Below are 18,720 nucleotides of genomic sequence, written 5' to 3'. Positions count from 1 at the left end.
GAGAGAACGGAAGTAATCAACAGGGCTATAAGGAACCAAATATGAAAGGCTCAGTAATTTGGTATACAGTATGTACAATATACGCTGTAGTGTTCGTATCAAAGCATTGACCTGCGTCAACTGGTAATCTTTAAATACAGGCATTATAGCATATTTAGGTACTGTAGGTAGTATATACTGTACATATACTGTATGTAACTATAACTATTGTTCTATGAATAAAATGCTATTAAAACCCACGTTTCTATGCATTGACTGCAAACCTGCTACACAATGTTTTACTGGCATTTTGAAACAAGTGTTGATGGTTGATGCAATGCCAAGAAAACAAGAACCACATTCTGCAGAGAACTTTTTCAGTAGTAGTTAGTTACACATTTGCCGTAAATTCGTATTGTTTTCCTTAATATGGGCATAACTGTCCCGGAAATGATGAAGCTGTTCATAGTGTGGCACTAGTACACCCTATCATGTGCTGTACCAATCTCTGAGCCACACTTTGCCGGTGAAGGAAGAATCGGTGGATACTTTGTGCTTTTACCAATTTAAATAAAGATAAACCGACATGCAATTTTTTAAAGTTGCACATTGCTTGAAAACCTGAAGGTACATTTATTTTTATTTAGTTTCATAAAAACGTTAGCGAGAATATACTTCTTTTTTTTTCTTTCTTACTTTACAGAGGTACAGTCATTTGGTACTGACACCGCGTGATTTATTCCAGCTAGGAGACAACATACGTTCATAAATGACAAGTAATTGTTTAAAAGGTAGTGATACGGCGAAATATAATGCCGATTAATACACTTTTAAGCGACGTGATACTGTGTTAAACTTTATTTAAAATTGAAAGCGAAAGCGGATCTGGTGAGCTACTACAGTAACATTTCAGAGGAATGACAGTAACAATGTTGTTGGCCAGTTCGCGTCTGTTCTTTCTCCAAAAGGTGTGGTAAAAGTTTTGATTTTCAAACTTCAAGCACATCTTTAACTCTGCTGTCTTCGAAATTTCATTTGTATTCGGATCGATAAGGGTAAATTACAATATTGGAGTTGACCATTTTCTATGATAAATTTGCACGACTACATAGCGTATATTCGTTTTTTTTTCTTTGTGGAGGAGACCAGAATTGTACCCCATCCGAGACAAATTGTTTATAGTGAAAGCCGAAGAGCAAGCGTTATTTGAGACCTACTGTACAATAAAAACAGGAGAGGAAATGTTTATCTGTAAATAAAGTAACAAAAATACGTAGAAATGTGCAATTTGTAGTATTGTTATATCTTGTTTGCAGTTTCGGCACAGAACAGCAGTCTTCAAATTCACATTTGTAACACTTCTAACTTTCGTATCTCATTTGTTTCTAAAGTAAAGGAGGAACTAAAGGAACAGACACTCGACATCCATGACACACAGCGCAGAAAGTCAGGGGACTGTGACCAATACATTTTAGGATCTGAAGCCGCATCAGACATCAGTATTACCGGAAGAAACACACCGAGACGAGAAGACAGGCCCCAGCTGGAACAAATGCATGTGAATTGGTGAGTTACCCTTCACCACTGGGTGTATGTCACTACCCCAGACCCCAGATAGATGCATCTTTTAAATGTTCATCATTTATTTATTTTTTTCAATTTGTTGATGAACCTCCGTGTACGGTCAATAACTAACTTTAAGCTAAGGCACTTTAGGTTAGGAGAGCAGGAAACTTGCACTGTATAGTCAATGCAGTCACGTGTTCTGCGTTGTAACACAAACATAATGACGACTACATTGTAAAATCTGAATTAAGAAACCGGAAAGAACATGTGCAAATAATTTTTGGTGCAGTTCGGGAGATTAATGGCGGGGATTGAAGCATTAATACGTTACTTCAAAAATTTCTAGTTCTGTGTAATGTCAGTTCGCACAGTACCAGTGTAGGTTTAATTTTCCGCTTCATTGTGAACTGAGAAGTAGAGGTAGCGAGAACTGGTTTACTTATTTGCACTGCGTGTTTGTTGTGCGGAATGGTTTGTTCTGTTATTTTGACTGTAGTCCTTAAAGAAATCCAACACCAAAAATAACACATAAATACTATATTAAAAAGCGAGGAGATATGATGTCTTTTTATTAATAAAGCAGTCATAATCATGACTGTGTTTTTCCACAATGAACTTTATTCCTGGGAAAAACTAAGGTTGCTGCTGGAAGAGGTGTTAGTGGGGCCAGCAGGGGGCGCTCACCCTGTGGTCCATGTGGGTCCTAATGCCCCAGTATAGTGATGGGGACACTATACTGTAAACAGGCGCCGTCCTTCGGATGAGACGTAAAACCGAGGTCCTGACTCTCTGAGAGGTCATTAAAAATCCCAGGGTGCTTCTCGAAAAGAGTAGGGGTGTAACCCCGGTGTCCTGGCCAAATTTCCAATTGGCCCTTACCAATCATGGCCTCCTAATAATCCCCTTCTATGAATTGGCTACATTACTCTGCTGTCCTCCCCACTGATAGCTGATGTGGGGTGAGCGTTCTGGCGCACTATGGCTGCCGTCGCATCATCCAGGTGGATGCTGCACATTGGTGGTGGTGGAGGGGAGTCCCCATTACCTGTAAAGCGCTTTGAGTGGAGTGTCCAGAAAAGCGCTATATAAGTGTAAGCAATTATTATTATTATTATTTATGTCAGTAAACCCTTCTTTGGTTTTCTGACCCATTTTCATGAGCATGCTTCTATATACTGTATAATGTGTATGGTGTCTTGCAACGTAATAATCTCTACCAATGATATCACATTTTGTTGAATTAGAAATGATGTATATGATATTATGTATGTGATGAAAACTAAAAACCAAAATGTTTACTTATATTATTCAGAAGCACCCACCCCACCCTCCCTAATTCAATTCTTGACGGTTGTACCTTCGGCAGAAATTACAGCTGTGAGTCTCTCTTAAGATACTGTAGATCTTCTCCCACTTTGCACAGTATTATTGCCCATTTTGTCTTTGCAGAAGTGCTCAGGCTCGGTCCGGTTGGTTGGGGATCATTGAGGGACTGCAGTATTAAAGTCTTGCCACCTGGAGAAGACTCCCTTCCTCGTCCATCTGCTCACGGGAAACTCCGTTTCAGGACTTGTCAGCAAGCCATGGAATTCTAGCCCGATCTGGCAGAAAAATATCTCCCAGAACTCGGCTATTAGGGCTCCAAGTCTAATCTGCTCCCCCTCTCCTTCCCCAACTTCCCATCCTTCTCATCTATTTCTCCAGCAGCGAAACGTGTACACTCTGGCTGGCCGCCTCACTCAGCCCCCCTTGTCCTCTGTCTCCCCAAGCCCACCTGCCCCCCAACTGCACGTCTCAACTGCACCAGTCCACTTCCAGCAGGTGAGTCCTTCTTTGGCCCCTTCCCCCCATTTTCCATCCCAGAGCAATGTTGTTCCGCAAGAGCCCTGCCCCGCTGCTGCCCCTCTTAGCCTGCGGTGTCAGAACAAGTCGGGTCTGGGCTCCTAGTTCACAGCCTTTACTGCCCCCTGCTAATGTGCTAATGTACTGTGGTCCCTGTTCCTTTGGGGGTCCCAGTTGTGGTCTAGGATATGGAGATACTGTATAGAGTAAGTAGCACAGGCAGAGAACTCAAGAACAAAACTAGGGATCAGAGCAAGGGTTCAGTTGGGGGACAGAGCCCCATGTAATACACAGTCAGGACTTACAGTAAGTAGCCTGATTCACCTGAGACAGAAGTGGTGGTAACTTGTGCGCAGGTGGAACAGGCTTCCTGTCTGATCTTGTAACCATAGCAAAGAGCTGACAGGTGAGTTGAGACTCCACTAGTTGCCATGGTAACACTAGCTCATTTTATGGTGCTCCAGCAGGGACGGGCTTGACATCCTGTTGATATCCGTTCCATCCTTAATGGTCTGTACTTAATTCCAAACACCTTATTATCACATTTCCTTAGCAAGTCTCTCAACTTTGTTTTCTTCATTCTGGCATGATAGTTTGGAAAGATTGGATCAATGCAGACATTTGTTTTCTAGTACATGTGCAGACAAACAGTAAACAGCAAGAAAGCAGTCATTAGTCTTGTACACCAATTCAGTTTCTGCTACTGATATTCCTATTTTGTCCTAATCTATATGAGGAACATTAAAATATACCATCAAATGTACTTCTTCCTTTGCACATATGTTCTGTGTTACACATATGTTTATTTAAAATCGAATTATAACTGATATCAGACATGGGTTGTAATCTTTAATACTATGGCATTTTAATACTTTTATGTGTTTGATCATTATAGTATATCATTTCTGAGACAAACCGTTCATGTAGGTTAAATTCCCCTACCTGGTTGCTCTTGCTAATGAAAAGTGCTGTAATTGGCCTTCATCCATTTTTCCTGAATGTCGGAACACTTTATATCCATTAAGACTGTATTCGTCACATCACATGTCCATATTTCAGGATTTCATCCTTGTTTCTGTGATTCCAATGACACCATAAGCAGATGTTCATGCGGTAGCTTCGACACTAGAGTTTCCTATGAAAGTTTAACTGGTTTTCTTTATTTTTTTCTAATTGCAGTCTCCATCAGCATAATGGACTTCCAAAAAATGCTGCTTAAAATAGATCAGTGCCTCAGCAGGGAGGAGGCAGAAACCATGGTGTTCCTGTGCAAAGACCTGCTGGAAAAAGACCTCAGCACAATCACATCCGCCAGCGATCTCTTCACTCACCTAGAACAACAGGGCCTCTTAGATTCGGAAGACCTTTTCATCGTACCAGAGCTATTGTTCCGGACCCGGCACTTTTCTCTGCTGAAAAAACTGAAGTTGACTAAAACTGAGGTTCAGGATCTTTTGCCGAGGAAAGGGAAAATTTCAAATTACAGGTGAGATGTGTGTACATTTTGTGCTGATTCTTTAAGTCCTGATCAGAGAGCTTCTGCTTTTTGTAGAACAATTTTTGTATAGGGGAAGAAATGCAATGTATGTAAGGACAGCAGCTGCTATTGACTCCCAGTAACTAACATTGACATTATGTTTATAATACAGGATGCGCTAACTGTTGAATAAGAACCATCAGGAAATGGAATTTAGCCTGGTTAACGTATACAAAGGTGTGTTAAGGAGTGGAGTAAATTAAAGATAGACTTGATTTCCATTGACTTGACTCTTCAAACCTAACTGAGCTGCTTGGGACTGTTGGACAACTTTGTTCAACAACTTTCTCAAGATTGCATTTTGGAAATATACAGATGGTCTTTTAGAATAAAAGAATTGGTAAGGGGAACAGAAATGTTCTTAAATAAGTTATGGTACAGTACAAACTGTTAGGCTGTTCTTTTTCTCTGTTATACTTCGAGTTGCTTAGCATAGTGTTGTGTAGCACTGAATTTGTTTTTAGTTGCACATAGAGTACAAGAAAAAATAACAAAGTTCAAGGGAGCCCAAAGTCTACAACAATTTTACTGTGCATGCGTAGTGCAGCCTGGTTATGTAAGAACCGTATACATGTACTGTATGTGCTTGTGACTGAAAAAATATGTATTTTCTGCTGTGTTAGAGAATGAATTCAGGCATAGTATTTATTGTTTAAATAAAAATATTGTTTCTAATTGCTTCTGCATACATACCACAATACAATCCACATTCTAACAGAAATGAGAGCACGTGTGAATATCGAGTTTTAGCTTGCATTAACAGAATTTCAATAGGGAGAAATAACTAAATACATATAATAATCGTTTTATGAGGACTTTGTGTGTATTTCTCAGACATCTCAATTGAACTGTAGTTGTGGTCTGTTTTCTCGCAGGCAACTGCTGTATGACCTTTCAGAGAATATTACCTCAGCTGATTTGAAAAGCGTGAAGTTTTTGCTTCAAAACACCCTTCCGCGGTGTAAGCTGGAGGATGACACGGCAAGTTCAAACCTTCTATCACAGAAAGATGTGAAATTGAACTCTGTACAGGTTGTCTGAGGATGGTGTTACTCAAGGAGAATTTTATATGTTTGATTTGTACTGTATTTTGCAGTTTTTCTAGCAAGAAATACATTAGAAACATGAGAAAGGTTCCAAATAAGAAGAGACTACTTGGTCCATCTTTGGTTCTTTGACTGCTCCTGCTTATTATTAATAATTCCTTGCTGTAATAGCCATTGATCATAGGGGTAAGCAGTGGTCTGTGCAGGAAGACACAGGAAAGCAGGCAGGTGTAGCAAACCATTCAATTCAATTTGTTTTTATATAGCACCTTTCACAACATTGTTTCCCCCAAGGCACTTAACAAAGCAGTGTGACAGTACATGACATTACAACACAGAAAGAGAAAAAGCCAGAAGACAATGGAGGAGAGGGACCAAAAACAGAAAAACCTCTAGGGGTCCCAGTTCAACTGGCTGCCCAACCCCTCTGGGCAAGCTAACATTATACAATTCTAAAAAAGTACTAAATGTGGAGTTCCATCATGTCCTTCTGTGTGCACTTATCTGTAAATCGTCCTAAACAATAGCTGTATTCGCAGTGTCCGTCTTGGATACATGGCAGTGAAGCAGCGTCCAACTCAGATGGTGCCCAGCTCGGGTACCATCCGGACATGTGGGGAGGAGAATAGGATAGTTTGGTCAGAACAGATGTATCCACCTGGAAGGCCAATACTGAGACACACAATGGCTAACAGTCAGGAAACATAGGCCAATTCCCAAGTCAGGAACAAAGCGAGGTTCAAATTGTTAGGTTTATATTATGTGACTCAGAAGTTGCGTTTTATATTACTCCAATGTGCTGAGCAAATTGATGCACGTATATGATTATATTTTCAAACCATCACCATTACTTATGTAAATGAATTGTTCTGTTGTTGTTGTTTTTTTTACCTGTTTAGAGTATACTTAAGCTTTTCCTGGAAATGGAAAAACAAGATCACTTGGACAAGAACAACCTTGAGACTCTTGAGCAAGTTATACAAATCATCTCCCCAAATTTAATTAGAAAAATAGCCAAGTATAAAACTGATATTGGTGAGTCCCCTTTTTATGGAAAATGCTTTTAGAGATTTATTGCAAATCATATACAAAATATATGCCCATACCTGATGAAGGCTCCACATCTGAAACATTATGGTTTGTCCTTCTTTTTACTTTTCAGCTTGGAATTAAGATCTGCTTCTTTCTGTATTGTTTTATTGCTTAAATTAAACAATTAAACAGCCATATACAGTAACTAGCAAAAGATTAAAAATAACACAGATCACTCAATAACAACAATAATAAATTGTATTCACATACTATATAACATTTGCTTGAACACATAGAGATGTAAGCAATTTCTGACCATAATCAGAAACAGCAAGAAAGAACTGTACAACTGATTTGTTTTTTAGACGATGAATACATGCATAGATACCTGTGAATACAGAGAGGAATGTGAGAATGCAGTTCTTTGTGATGTATAGGTTTATCAATATCGTCCTGAGAAAATAATTTGCTTCTAATTTGTGTTACATTTATAGTAGTGTTATGCTCTGTTGTAATGTAACGGTCTGGAACATGATTCATTGCATTTGAGATGATCACCTCTTTATTAATGCAAAGAATTGAGTATTTTGGTGGTAACTATTGCTTTTAATATTCTGTATTCCTGAATTCAGAGCTTTCTAGAGAGGAAACTGGAAACTCCACAGGATCTCAGAAAGTCGTTTTAAGGCAGCGGTCTATGGAAATCCATTCATGTACTCAACAGGTAGAGTACTGCATCCATCCGCTGAATGTAGTGTATTTATGTCTTTTTCTGTAATATGGTAGACATTCATATAACCCACCTTTTCCTTTATTATTTAGTTTATACCCCTTAATATGTATTTCAGCCAGTGATATGCTTTGTTTACATCAAAGAAGTATCCATCTCAAAGATGAATGAGAGCTATTTGTGCTGGAATACTTTGATAATATGCCACATCAAATTCCCTTCAGAAACAGCACCATGAGTCACGCAAAACTCTTTCTAATGTGCTGCACAACAGGTCTCACAGACGTGTCAAACTGTGGGCCTGTTGAACTGCAAAGGCTTACATTTTCACACTCAGCCTTAAAATATTTCAACATTTAAATATTTGTTTTGAAATCTTCCATGATACTCAAACAATTACATCACTTAAGGAAGAGAGGGCACATGCAGAAGGAAAGAGACAACCCTATAGCTCACCTGAGAGGTGAAGCAGAAACTTATTTGAAACTTATTTGCAAAGGCACATGAATTGGAATGGAACCTGTAATTCCAATGGTTACTCAAGACAGAACTGTGCATACTACTTTATTTTTAGTTCCAGAAATATTAACCCTTCTCCATCTGTTCATTTCCTTTGTGATTTCTCACAGTGTATATGCCATTATATTTAATTTGATTTTGAATTCATAATTTAATTTTGTTTGAATTTATATCTCTACAGGCAGGTGTATCAGGACGTTCAAGACCAGCTTCACTGGGTTTGATATAATCTATTGTTATTTTATTTTTGTCTGTGGAGCATTTGTTTGGTAGAAGTATTTTGTTAGGGATAAAATGTTTCTCCTTACACTTTCGATTACGCAAGTTTATTAGCGCTACGGAAAAACAAAAACTCGTTTATACGAGAAAAGTATTATACACAATAGTTAATTTGTGGACAATGTTGCCTACTACAGTATATTCATAATGTAAATTGCATTGTACTGTGTATATGCAATTATATTGTCCTGTGCAAAGTAGCATTGACTTTAACAACAGCAGAATATCGTCACACTCATAATTTCTGGAAAAAAAATAATCTAAAGGAGCACGTCTTTTCTATACATACAGTAAAGTACAACACCGTGTCAGTAAAGCTGCAGAAACATATCCTGTACATACTGTAGGTCTTTGCCTACTCTTTAAAAACTGAGCGGAATATATCCAGGATGACTTTTACCAATTGTTATTGTTTGTAACAGTAAACGGGAAGCCAGCACATACAAACTGTATAACGGGTTGTGTGTCGTCCTGTAGTTCTTTTTGTTTGGCATTACCCTATTTCTGTACATTCACGTCTGTGCAACCGGACCCACAAATACTGTTTCTTCCCCCTTCGAAATACACTATTCCTGCATTTTGCTGCGTAATTCCAAATTCAAATGCGTTTGATGTCAGCATACAGTACTGTAGTCTAAAAGCTTTTGAGGACTTGACAACTGAATAACAGTAACAGTAAGCCAAAAGTAGGTATTATATCTGAGTGTCAAGTCATCGTAAATGTATTACATTCAATGTTTAAAGAGTCGGCAAAAAAAAACGTACAGTAGACGTTTCTGCAGTTTCACAAGAATAGCATACAGTACGCGGAGAAACGGCGACAAACACGCGTTTAACCCGGTACTGCTCACTGACACCGTGTTGTACTGCACTTAACGTCTACAGAAGACAGTACACGTGAAACTGCACAAACATATACGGTACGGGGTTTTTTGCCGACTCTATACATTGCACGGAATACATTTTACAATGATGACAGCTTCACATCAAAAAGAAAATACCTTTGGAAAGCCGTGTCATTTCTACTCGTCAGAGAAACGTCGAAAACGATGCGCGTATAACCTGAGAATGCTTACTGACCCCGTGTTGTGCTTAATGTATCCAAAAGGCAGAACACATGCTCATTTAGATTTTTATTTTTATTTTTCAAAACAGAGGAGATTCTGCTGTTGTTAAAGTCAATGGTACAGTACAATGCAATATACAGTATTAATATAGTAGGCAACATTGTTCACAAATTAACTAATGTGTTTAAACGGAATAATTTTCTCATATAAACGAGATACTTTTATTATATAAACGAGATATATTTTTTTCTTTGGTGGTGCTAATAAACATCCGTAATTTTAGTTTTCAGTTTATGCTGACAAAACTGTTTGGATTTAAAATATTCACAAACACACACACAAAATTGTTATTATCCAGCAATGTGGGACATCTCTAGAAAGGGCTGAATCCTTTACAAGACACTGTATTTTCTTTCCTTCCTCTTGCCTGTATTATCGAATTTGCTGTATACAGTATGAATCTATTTCTACGTAGATTACTGACTTTGCTCTTTAAAAGACATTGAAAGCTAACTGCGAGGAATCACAAATGTAAAAATGTAAAAATCACAACTCATAAAGACGGGAGGCACATTACTGATATTATATAATACACGATACATGTAAGAGATGTGATGTCATGTAATTGGACTTTGAGATGTCATTTCAGAATATTCTAGCTGTACACTTGAGTTTATCATCAGGAACATAAAGCAAAACATCAACTGAGAATTACACAGAATGCTTATACCATGAAATGTGAAAATTAGCACTGTCTTCACATTAGGCGTTTCCAGTTCATTGGTGCTGTTTATTAGTAAATACTCTCTTTAAACAACACCGCTGAAATGGTTTATTTACTTTTGACAATGAAATAAATGTCTCCGTGGCTCAGCTACTGGAGTGATTACTTCAGTTAATACTTTGCGTTTTGTTTTTAAGAATTGGGATATGAGCTGACAAAATACAAAATTCCCAGTGAAGAGACCGGAAGTCATAACCAGGCAGAGCAACTGTCTTCGCTTGACTTCCGTGGCCTCAGTGTAAGATGTGATTTAACTCCATTTAAAGTATTCTTTATTTAAAATAAGGTGAAGGTGTGAGAGGGCTGGTTGGATGGCACAGTCGTTAGCTTTGCTGCCTTGCAGTGCTACAAGTCTTCTAGTATAATAATTATATAGCGCTTTTCTGGACACTCCACTCAAAGCGCTATACAGGTAAAGGGGACTCTACCACCACCAATGTGTAGCCCAATGTGTAGGATGATGCAATAGCAGCCATAGTGCACCAGTACACTCACACACACCAGCTATCAGTGGGGAGAACAGAGTGATGAAGCCAGTTCATAGATGGGGATTATTGGCCATGATTGGTAAGGGCCAATGGGAAATTTGGCCAGGATGCCGGGGTTACACCCCTACTCTTTTCATGAAACTCCCTGGGGTTTTGAATGACCACAGAGAGTCAGGACCTCAGTTCTACATCTCATACGAAGGACAGCGCCTTTTTACAGTATAATGTCCCCGTCACTATACGGGGGCATTTGGACCCATTTAGACCGCCCATTGAGTGCCCCCCCTGGTGGCCCCACTGACACCTCTTCCAGCAGCAACCTTAGTTTTCCCAGGAGGTCTCCCATCCAGGTACTGACCAGGCTCACACCTGCTGAGCTTCAGTAGGCTGCCAGCTGCGAGTTGCAGGGTGATATGGCTGCTGGCAGTCCATGTGGGTGTCCATAGTCCAGGGGTGCTATCTGTGTGGAGTTTGCATGTTGTTGTAGGTTTTCTCTGGGTGCTCCAGTTTCCTGGGAGTTGACTTCTGGGAAAATTGGCCCTGGTGTGACTGTGTGCATGCTTGTGTCTGTCTATCTGCCCTCTGATGGACTGGCACCCAGTCCAGGGTGTACCCTGCCACTACCCTAGACTGGATGAAGCAGTTAGAAAATGGTTGGATGACGAATGGGAAGATTTAAAATGGTATTAAAATCTTGCAGATTTTTATATCGCACATGAGAGGCCTTTCTGCTCCCCACATTATGGAACTCTATGCAATATCTATCAAGCTGGCAACTTTTGAAATCTTCCCTCTTACTGTGTGTATTAATTAAAGCATTCTAATTGAATTTTCCTTTATTCTTACAGTCTGTCCCAAGCTTCACTGGATCACTTGGTATGTAAAAACTGACAGTGTCAGAGAACAGTAACAGGAGATATCTACCTTTTGGCCTGTTTAGCAGCTGAATGATTAATCGTATTTCCTCCTGTAAACATATTTTAAAACTCACACGTATCTCTTAAAACCCTAAAAACACAAAATGTAGGTGTTTCTTCATTGATTATCTTTACAACATTTGGCAGTTCATTAATTTAATCTTTGTGTATCTGACTTTGCATTAAATATGGTCAACAAAGGCTAAAGCATGTGACTGTTTGATTTAAAAGTTGTTAACTGAAATACATCAGTGAAAAATTAGAGACTATCTGGAAATAAGTGTGTTGATCACAGCCCTACTTAAAAAGCATTGTTAAAAATGTTTATAGAATTGATCGTGTAATAAGGTGCTATTATTTATATATACTGATGGAAAAAAGAAATGCAACACCTCCCACTCCACACTCTGGCCCTCAAGTCTGCGTTGAACAGGCTGAAGAGTGACTCATCTGTGAAGAGGACCTGAAGCCACTGCTGATGAGTCCATCGCAGCCTCTGTCTGGCCCAGGCCAGTCGGGTGTGACGTCTAGGAGGTGTGAGCAGAGGGCCTCTGACAGGTCGCCTTGCTCTAAGGCCAGCAGCATGGAGCCTCACTGTCCTGTCACTGATGTGGGCATTGTGTCTGCCGGCAGTCTCAGCAGCAGTACGGGTGGCAGATCTGAAACGATCTCTCGGATAGAAAAGTCTGATGTGTCGGTCCTGCTCTGGTGTGGTCACTCGAGGGTGACCGGATCTTGAACGATCATCTGTCCTGCCAGTCTGCTGAAACCTTCTCTGCAGTTGGGACACAGTGGAGCGGCTTACTCCATAGTGTCTGGCAACTCTGGCACATGACATGCCTGCCTGCAGCATGCCAATGGCCCTCTCCCTTGCTTCTGGTGACATTGGAGGCATTATGCAATGCACAGAAAACTGACTAAGTGTGGCCTTTTTCTTGCAGTGGCCTAAGCTTTGAATGAAGGCCTTTTTAAAGGTGACCTGATCAGGCATTGGACCTCGTTGAGTAAAAGTGTACCTAACGAGCTTTCTTGTGATTGGCGAGTTGCAATGCCTCACTGCACAAGCTGCATTGCTGGTCAGTTGTCAACAAATTGACAACTTTTGGTGAAAGTACATGAGCTATAACTATAGTATTCTCATTCCAGAAAATGTTGCATTTCTTTGTTTCCATCAGTATATATGAGAGTTTTTGCTCTTGACCTGTACTTGCATATGATATGCCCCAGTTTTTAAAACACAATATGAAACTATTCTGTGACTGGAGGAGAGAATAATATTTACTTCTTTTTTATCTTGAAGGAAGATATAACTAACCTTTGCAGCCGAAGGCCATTTTTCTCTTTTAAGACGCTAGTACAGGCATGCTAACACAGAGCACAGATGTGACGGTAATAGCACAGGCCTCCACTGACTCTACTACGTGTATTACAGAGTCAACAGATGCTCATGCTGAAGATCTTTCATCCCGAATGCGTCGGCTAAGTAGCTCAGCAGACAGTGGCATCAGCTTGTCTTACGCATCAGGTATAACTTTGTATTACTTTGTACAGTGTTTTTTCCTGACTGTAAGACTCATTTTGACAGCTTAACCTTCGGATGACAGTAGAGGTGTAAGCCAACATTTACTGAAAGGTTTGTGTTAAGAGTTGACTCCAGTAACATGTTCTGGTCAGCTTTGCTGAAATGGAATACCAAGGATAAAAAGTCAGCAGTCCTCCAACCCAGTAAAGCATATTTCTGAAAGTGGAAACGGTAGTGATTGAGCCAGTGTCAGCAGTGTGCAATGCCAGAACCTTGACCAGGTCTAGTGCAAGTGATTGCAGTACTCCAATCCTGGAGTCCTTGCACTGGCTTCCAGTCAGGTTTCGTGTCGACTTTAAAATCCTCATGCTCACCTATAAGACTCTGCATGGCTTGGCACCCTAGTACCTGTCTGACCTTCACTCATCTAATCCTGGTCTACTGTCTATCCCTTAAGCGTGTCTATACTCTATGGGTGACAGAGCTATGCCCCAAAGCTCTGGAACTCTATTCTTAGAGGATAACAGAGAGTCACCTTTCCTGACGTTATTTCAAATCTAGACTCAAACCCTTTTTAGAACCCTTTTATTTAACTGGTTCTATCTGCCCCTTGGCTTTCCTGCTGTATTTCATACCTCCATCTACTACCGTATCTCCTCTCAATGTGTATTTTTTGTTGTTCTTCAAAGCGCTTTGAAAAGGCACTTTTAAAGGCACTATATAAAAATATATAGAAATAAAAGATTTTAAAATTATTTTTATACCTTTTTTTTCTGGTGTCTCAATTAGTGCAAAATCCTCGGCCATCGTTTGCTTCTTCGAGCGTGAACACGAATGTGGAATCGGTCCCAGGGGACACAGTGGTGAGTTTTTCCTGCTTGTTTCTTTTCTATTTTCATCATCAGTGTTTTGTGTTCAGATACATATTTTCCTAACATTTGACCTCCCAAAAATCTATATAAAAATGTAACACCGTTAGGTTGCACTTGATCGCCTAGTTAGAATAGATCCGCCGTTAATATTTTTAGGAGTATTGAATTCAACTTTAGTGGCAGCAGTTAAATGCAAACACAGAGATATTTTAAGAATATCAAGTGCTCCTGTTCTTCCAGATACAGGCCATACTCATTATCTTGCTTGAAAAGTATTTGGCTCAACACATCTAGACTTGTTAATAGAATATCAAAAATAAGTTTAGCTGCTTTAACTTCAGGTTACAAACATTGCCTAAATACAACAGGGTTCTTCTGTGTTAAAACTGACACAAGCTGGCAACACATTTCAGGTTGTTATTTTTCAAAAGGAATGATGAAACTAAGAACGACACTTACAAGGTCAATTAACACACAGTATGTTCTGAATTGCCCAAGTTAACATCGCATCTATGGTGACTAACATCGAGATTGTTGTGATTCTGTTCTGTTTTATTCACAAAGCACTTGGAGGTTTATGAGATGAATGGAGAAAAGAGAGGATACTGCCTGATTATAAACAACTACAGCTTCGCAGAGTCCCGAAATGCCACAGGCCATGATCAGAAACCTTTTTTTGACAGAAAGGGAACCATGGTAGATGCCAGTAAGTGTTTTATTTTATCTTCATTAGGCCTAAGTATTCTTTTACTCGCTGTATTAGCTGTACTAGTTGTAATTCTCTTATTCTCTTATGTTACCTGATTGATATACAGATGTTTTCTGTAATGCCTAGGTTAGGTATGGACTAGAAATCCTTTCTTCACTTAACCACCGATGGTTACTGTAGCTGACACCCCACTGAGTACGGAATGTAGAGATTCTTTCCTCTTACTGGCTTATTGCGATTCTCATATGCCCGAAACATTCAACTTTACAGACGTGTTATGCTGAAATCCTGTTGGTCTTTTCAGGGGATTTTAAATCTTCCGCCTTTTAATTTTACTCACTGCGGTATGTTGCATATGGCACTCGCTAGTATTGAGAACACAACCCCTAGTTCCTAACATGAGCTGAACCAGAGGAAAATATGGAGCAGTAAAGTATGAAAATATAAAGTGTAGTACCTTACTTTCAGGACACTATTAAGGAATGCACAGGACCTCTCTTAATTTAATAAAAGAAACCAGTGACATAAATAACATACCCTCATAAATACCCTTATTGATGTCCGCGCTGGGTATACTGTAACTGTGGTGTAAGTAATGATATTTTTATTAAGTCATTTTGACAAAAATAAAAAAAGTTTTTTTTTTTGGCACGCTTGATACTTTTAGTTTGTTTAGTGAATTGTAAAAGGCACCTGTGGCGGACCAGATCTTTTAATCTCTTATATTTCAGAGAAACTTACAGAAGTCTTTGAGTGGCTGGGGTTCGTGACCGAGCGTATAGATGACTGCAGTCAACGGAAGATAATAGAAACCCTCCAGCGATACCAGCAAAGAGACCATGGGGCCATGGACTGCTTTGTGTGCTGTATTCTGAGCCATGGACTGAAGGGAGTAGTGTATGGAGTTGATGGGCGTAAAATCCTCATTAAAGAAATGACCAGGAAATTTTCTGGTGTTATGTGCCCCTCTCTGAGGGGCAAACCCAAGTTATTTTTCATTCAGGCTTGTCAGGGCACCGCAGAGCAACTGGCAGCACCAATTGAAGCCGATAGTTACGACCCAGACATCTCCACTGATGCCTATGTGCCGAAAAACTGTATTCCCGACGACTCCGATTTTCTCATTGGAATGGCCACAGTGGAAGACTACGCCTCTTATCGCGACAAGTTACAGGGCACGTGGTACATCCAGTCCCTGTGCGAGAATCTTCAGCTGTTGGTTCCAAGGTAAGAAGTTATTCATAAGTGGCAAAATAGCACATGCATGTACTGCATGAAATCTTTTCCGGATGACTACGTACAGGTTCAGTATGTATATTAGGAGGGAATTCTAAATTGAATCACATACCCACATCCACTAGATGCAAGAAGGCCTTCACAGTTTTTTCTCTTTTATTTTATTTTAAGTTGAATGGGCAATGCCTAGGCCAAGCCTGGGATATGGTCTGAAGATGAACGCTGTGCTGCACCTTTTTCTTTCTTGACTTTTTGGCTTGTCCTGATTTTCAAAACTTTGAAATAAAGCTGCAGATCTTTCTCAGTGCTGCCAAGATCCGTCTGGTTGATGTGTGGCTCCTCACCCCGCCAGCGGGCATTAGTTTTCCCGTGAGTTATCAGCTGCCAGGCAGGTAAAAAAGTGGAAAAAGAAGGTACACTGGGACTGCACTAGAGGGCGGTTGCAAATGATTCAGACTTTGTAATTCAAGATACGTAGCTGTCTATCCATTTTCTAAACGCTTCATCCAATTCAAGGTCGCTGTGAGACAAGCAACCCCGGTAAACAATGACTCTAAGGAAGGATACACCCTGGACAGGACACCAGTCCATCGTAGGGTACACACGCACAGACACACACAGACACTCTCACACCAGAGCCAATTTTCACAGAAGCCAATTAACCTACTAGCATGTCTTTGGACTGTGGGGAAAAAACCCAGAGCTTGGAGGTGACACGATGACTTTTAGGACAATCGCCTAAAAAGTGAGTGTGTCTGTGTTTGTCAGCCCTGCAATAGACTGGCGTCCCATCCAGGGTTATCCTGCCTCGTGCCCATTGTTCGTAGGGCTAGGTTCTCTGCAACCCTCAATTGGAAGAAATAGTTTAAAAAACGGGTGGATGAATTCAGCTTGCAGTTGTGTTTTTAATTTAAGCAATTCCACGACAATAAATCCCGTTTTTCTTTTTATCTGTAGAGGGGAGGACCTGCTGTCAATACTTACAAAGGTGAACATGGATGTCAGTAAGAAATCAGACAAATATGGAATCAAGAAGCAAATTCCACAGCCAGCCTACTCCCTGAGGAAGAAACTGATATTTCCACACCGTCAAGCTCCAGCTCCACTTCAGAAGCTACAAAAACAGTAAACCACACTAAACTACAGTAACTGAAAAAATGTGCAAGGGAGTATCCCCCCGCACAGTGCGTTATACAGTATGAGGCATAGCTCTAGGTTACTTCTAATGTTCCATTAATTTGTTGTGGAAGTTGGAAAGAGTTCCGGATTAGCCTCTGACGAAAAGAAAACACACTGATGCATAGATAAAGAGCTGGTGAGGTATCTGGAGCCGATCTGCTTTGCCATGCATCGGATGTATCATCTGTCTCTTATGCAATTACATCAGAGGGGAGGCAAACTGATCGGCCAGAGGGCAGCGTGTTGGTATGGATAATATACAGTGGACCATACCGATTAATAAAATATTAATAGTGGATTGATGACAGATATATTGACACCAAAGAGAGAAAATATTAGATGGGTGAAATTAACTTAATTTCTTATTACTGATAAATATTCCATCGGAACGGAGCACAATATTGAATCATGAAACCATTCTGTTTTTTTGTTATCCTCTTTGCTTAATGAGAAAGCAGTTGTTCACCCATCTGTACAGCGATCTCAGAATCAGGTGGTACTCTTGTTGAAATTCACAATACGGAGCCACAGCATGGTTGACTAACTTTTGCTGTGTATCTGGAGGCACTGCAATTCAGCAATGAGAATGTCTGCTCACACACACAGTTGTACATGAACAAAAACCAAGGTCTTTCTGTGTTCATTTGTACCCCCCACCCTTGAATTATTTTTGTTTTATCTAATCAAGTCTAAAAGTTCTGAGTGTATGAAATGGTTCACAAAATGGATGAATTTATAGTCAGTGTGAATGTAATTTTTTTGTATCAAGTCTTAATAACTGATCATGCCTGTTAGCCTGTTCTGAAAATTCAGAATTTGCATTTTTCTTATGTTTGATCTTTAAGGGCTAACCGAGGCAAGCTTCCTGAAGGAACATCAACCTATCATATCTTTGTAAGCACTGTAATATGTTTTAAATATCACAGTTTATTTTGCAGTTTGTATTACAATTTTTGATCTTGAACAGCTGACATGGAAACTTAAAGATCAGACCAGTTTGTTTTTAAAATGTAACCAATTTTATATTTTCTCTTACCATTACCCATCACTTGCATTCCTGTACATCTCAAGTTTTAATAAAACTGACTTTTTGCAATACTGTACCTAATCCAAAGAATAAAAGCAATGATTGCAAAGCTTCACAGCTGTTGGTATGCTTTACTTTTGTCTACTGATGTTTTTGTTTGCTGAAATTAATTCCTTAGACATTTTATCCAATAAAAGCTTCAACAAAGCACAAATCATATGAAATCTATTTAGAGCTAAGCAATGAAAGCCATTTAGATATTGTACTCATTGGCTGAAAATTAACCTCTTTGATCTAGGTGAAAATGGGTCAATCTTATTAAAAACACAGGACGCAGAATGTTACCGATTGCGCATATTCCCTATGGTTTTTTCATTGCCAGTTCTTTC

General features: G+C 39.7%; 1 protein-coding gene across 5 annotated transcripts; it reads left to right on the top strand.

Moving 5' to 3' along the window:
* Positions 1 to 470: 470 nt before the first annotated feature.
* Positions 471 to 18,446, top strand: casp10 (caspase 10, apoptosis-related cysteine peptidase). Of its 5 annotated transcripts, none has more exons than XM_088606763.1 (15): positions 471 to 606; positions 1,376 to 1,545; positions 2,995 to 3,366; positions 4,567 to 4,873; positions 5,800 to 5,905; positions 6,870 to 7,005; positions 7,635 to 7,726; positions 8,433 to 8,469; positions 10,519 to 10,619; positions 11,718 to 11,745; positions 13,219 to 13,311; positions 14,098 to 14,171; positions 14,745 to 14,886; positions 15,621 to 16,116; positions 17,083 to 18,446. In XM_088606763.1, exons 4-15 carry the CDS (start codon positions 4,581 to 4,583, stop codon positions 17,252 to 17,254), a joined length of 1,770 nt encoding a protein of 589 aa, XP_088462889.1. In that variant the 5' UTR covers positions 471 to 606; positions 1,376 to 1,545; positions 2,995 to 3,366; positions 4,567 to 4,580; the 3' UTR covers positions 17,255 to 18,446. The 5 variants fall into 5 exon arrangements, with proteins under 5 accessions (XP_088462889.1, XP_088462887.1, XP_088462888.1 ...); XM_088606761.1 differs by having other exon boundaries at positions 1,371 to 1,545; XM_088606762.1 differs by lacking the exon at positions 471 to 606 and adding an exon at positions 844 to 947 and having other exon boundaries at positions 1,371 to 1,545.
* The last annotated feature ends 274 nt before the right edge of the window (positions 18,447 to 18,720 follow it).

The sequence above is a fragment of the Lepisosteus platostomus genome, chromosome 14 (genome assembly GCF_059453375.1).
Source record: "Lepisosteus platostomus isolate fLepPlt1 chromosome 14, fLepPlt1.hap1, whole genome shotgun sequence".
Taxonomy (NCBI): Eukaryota; Metazoa; Chordata; class Actinopteri; order Semionotiformes; family Lepisosteidae; genus Lepisosteus; species Lepisosteus platostomus.
Note: the sequence above shows the minus strand (reverse complement) of the source record. Positions and strands in the feature narration are given on the sequence as shown.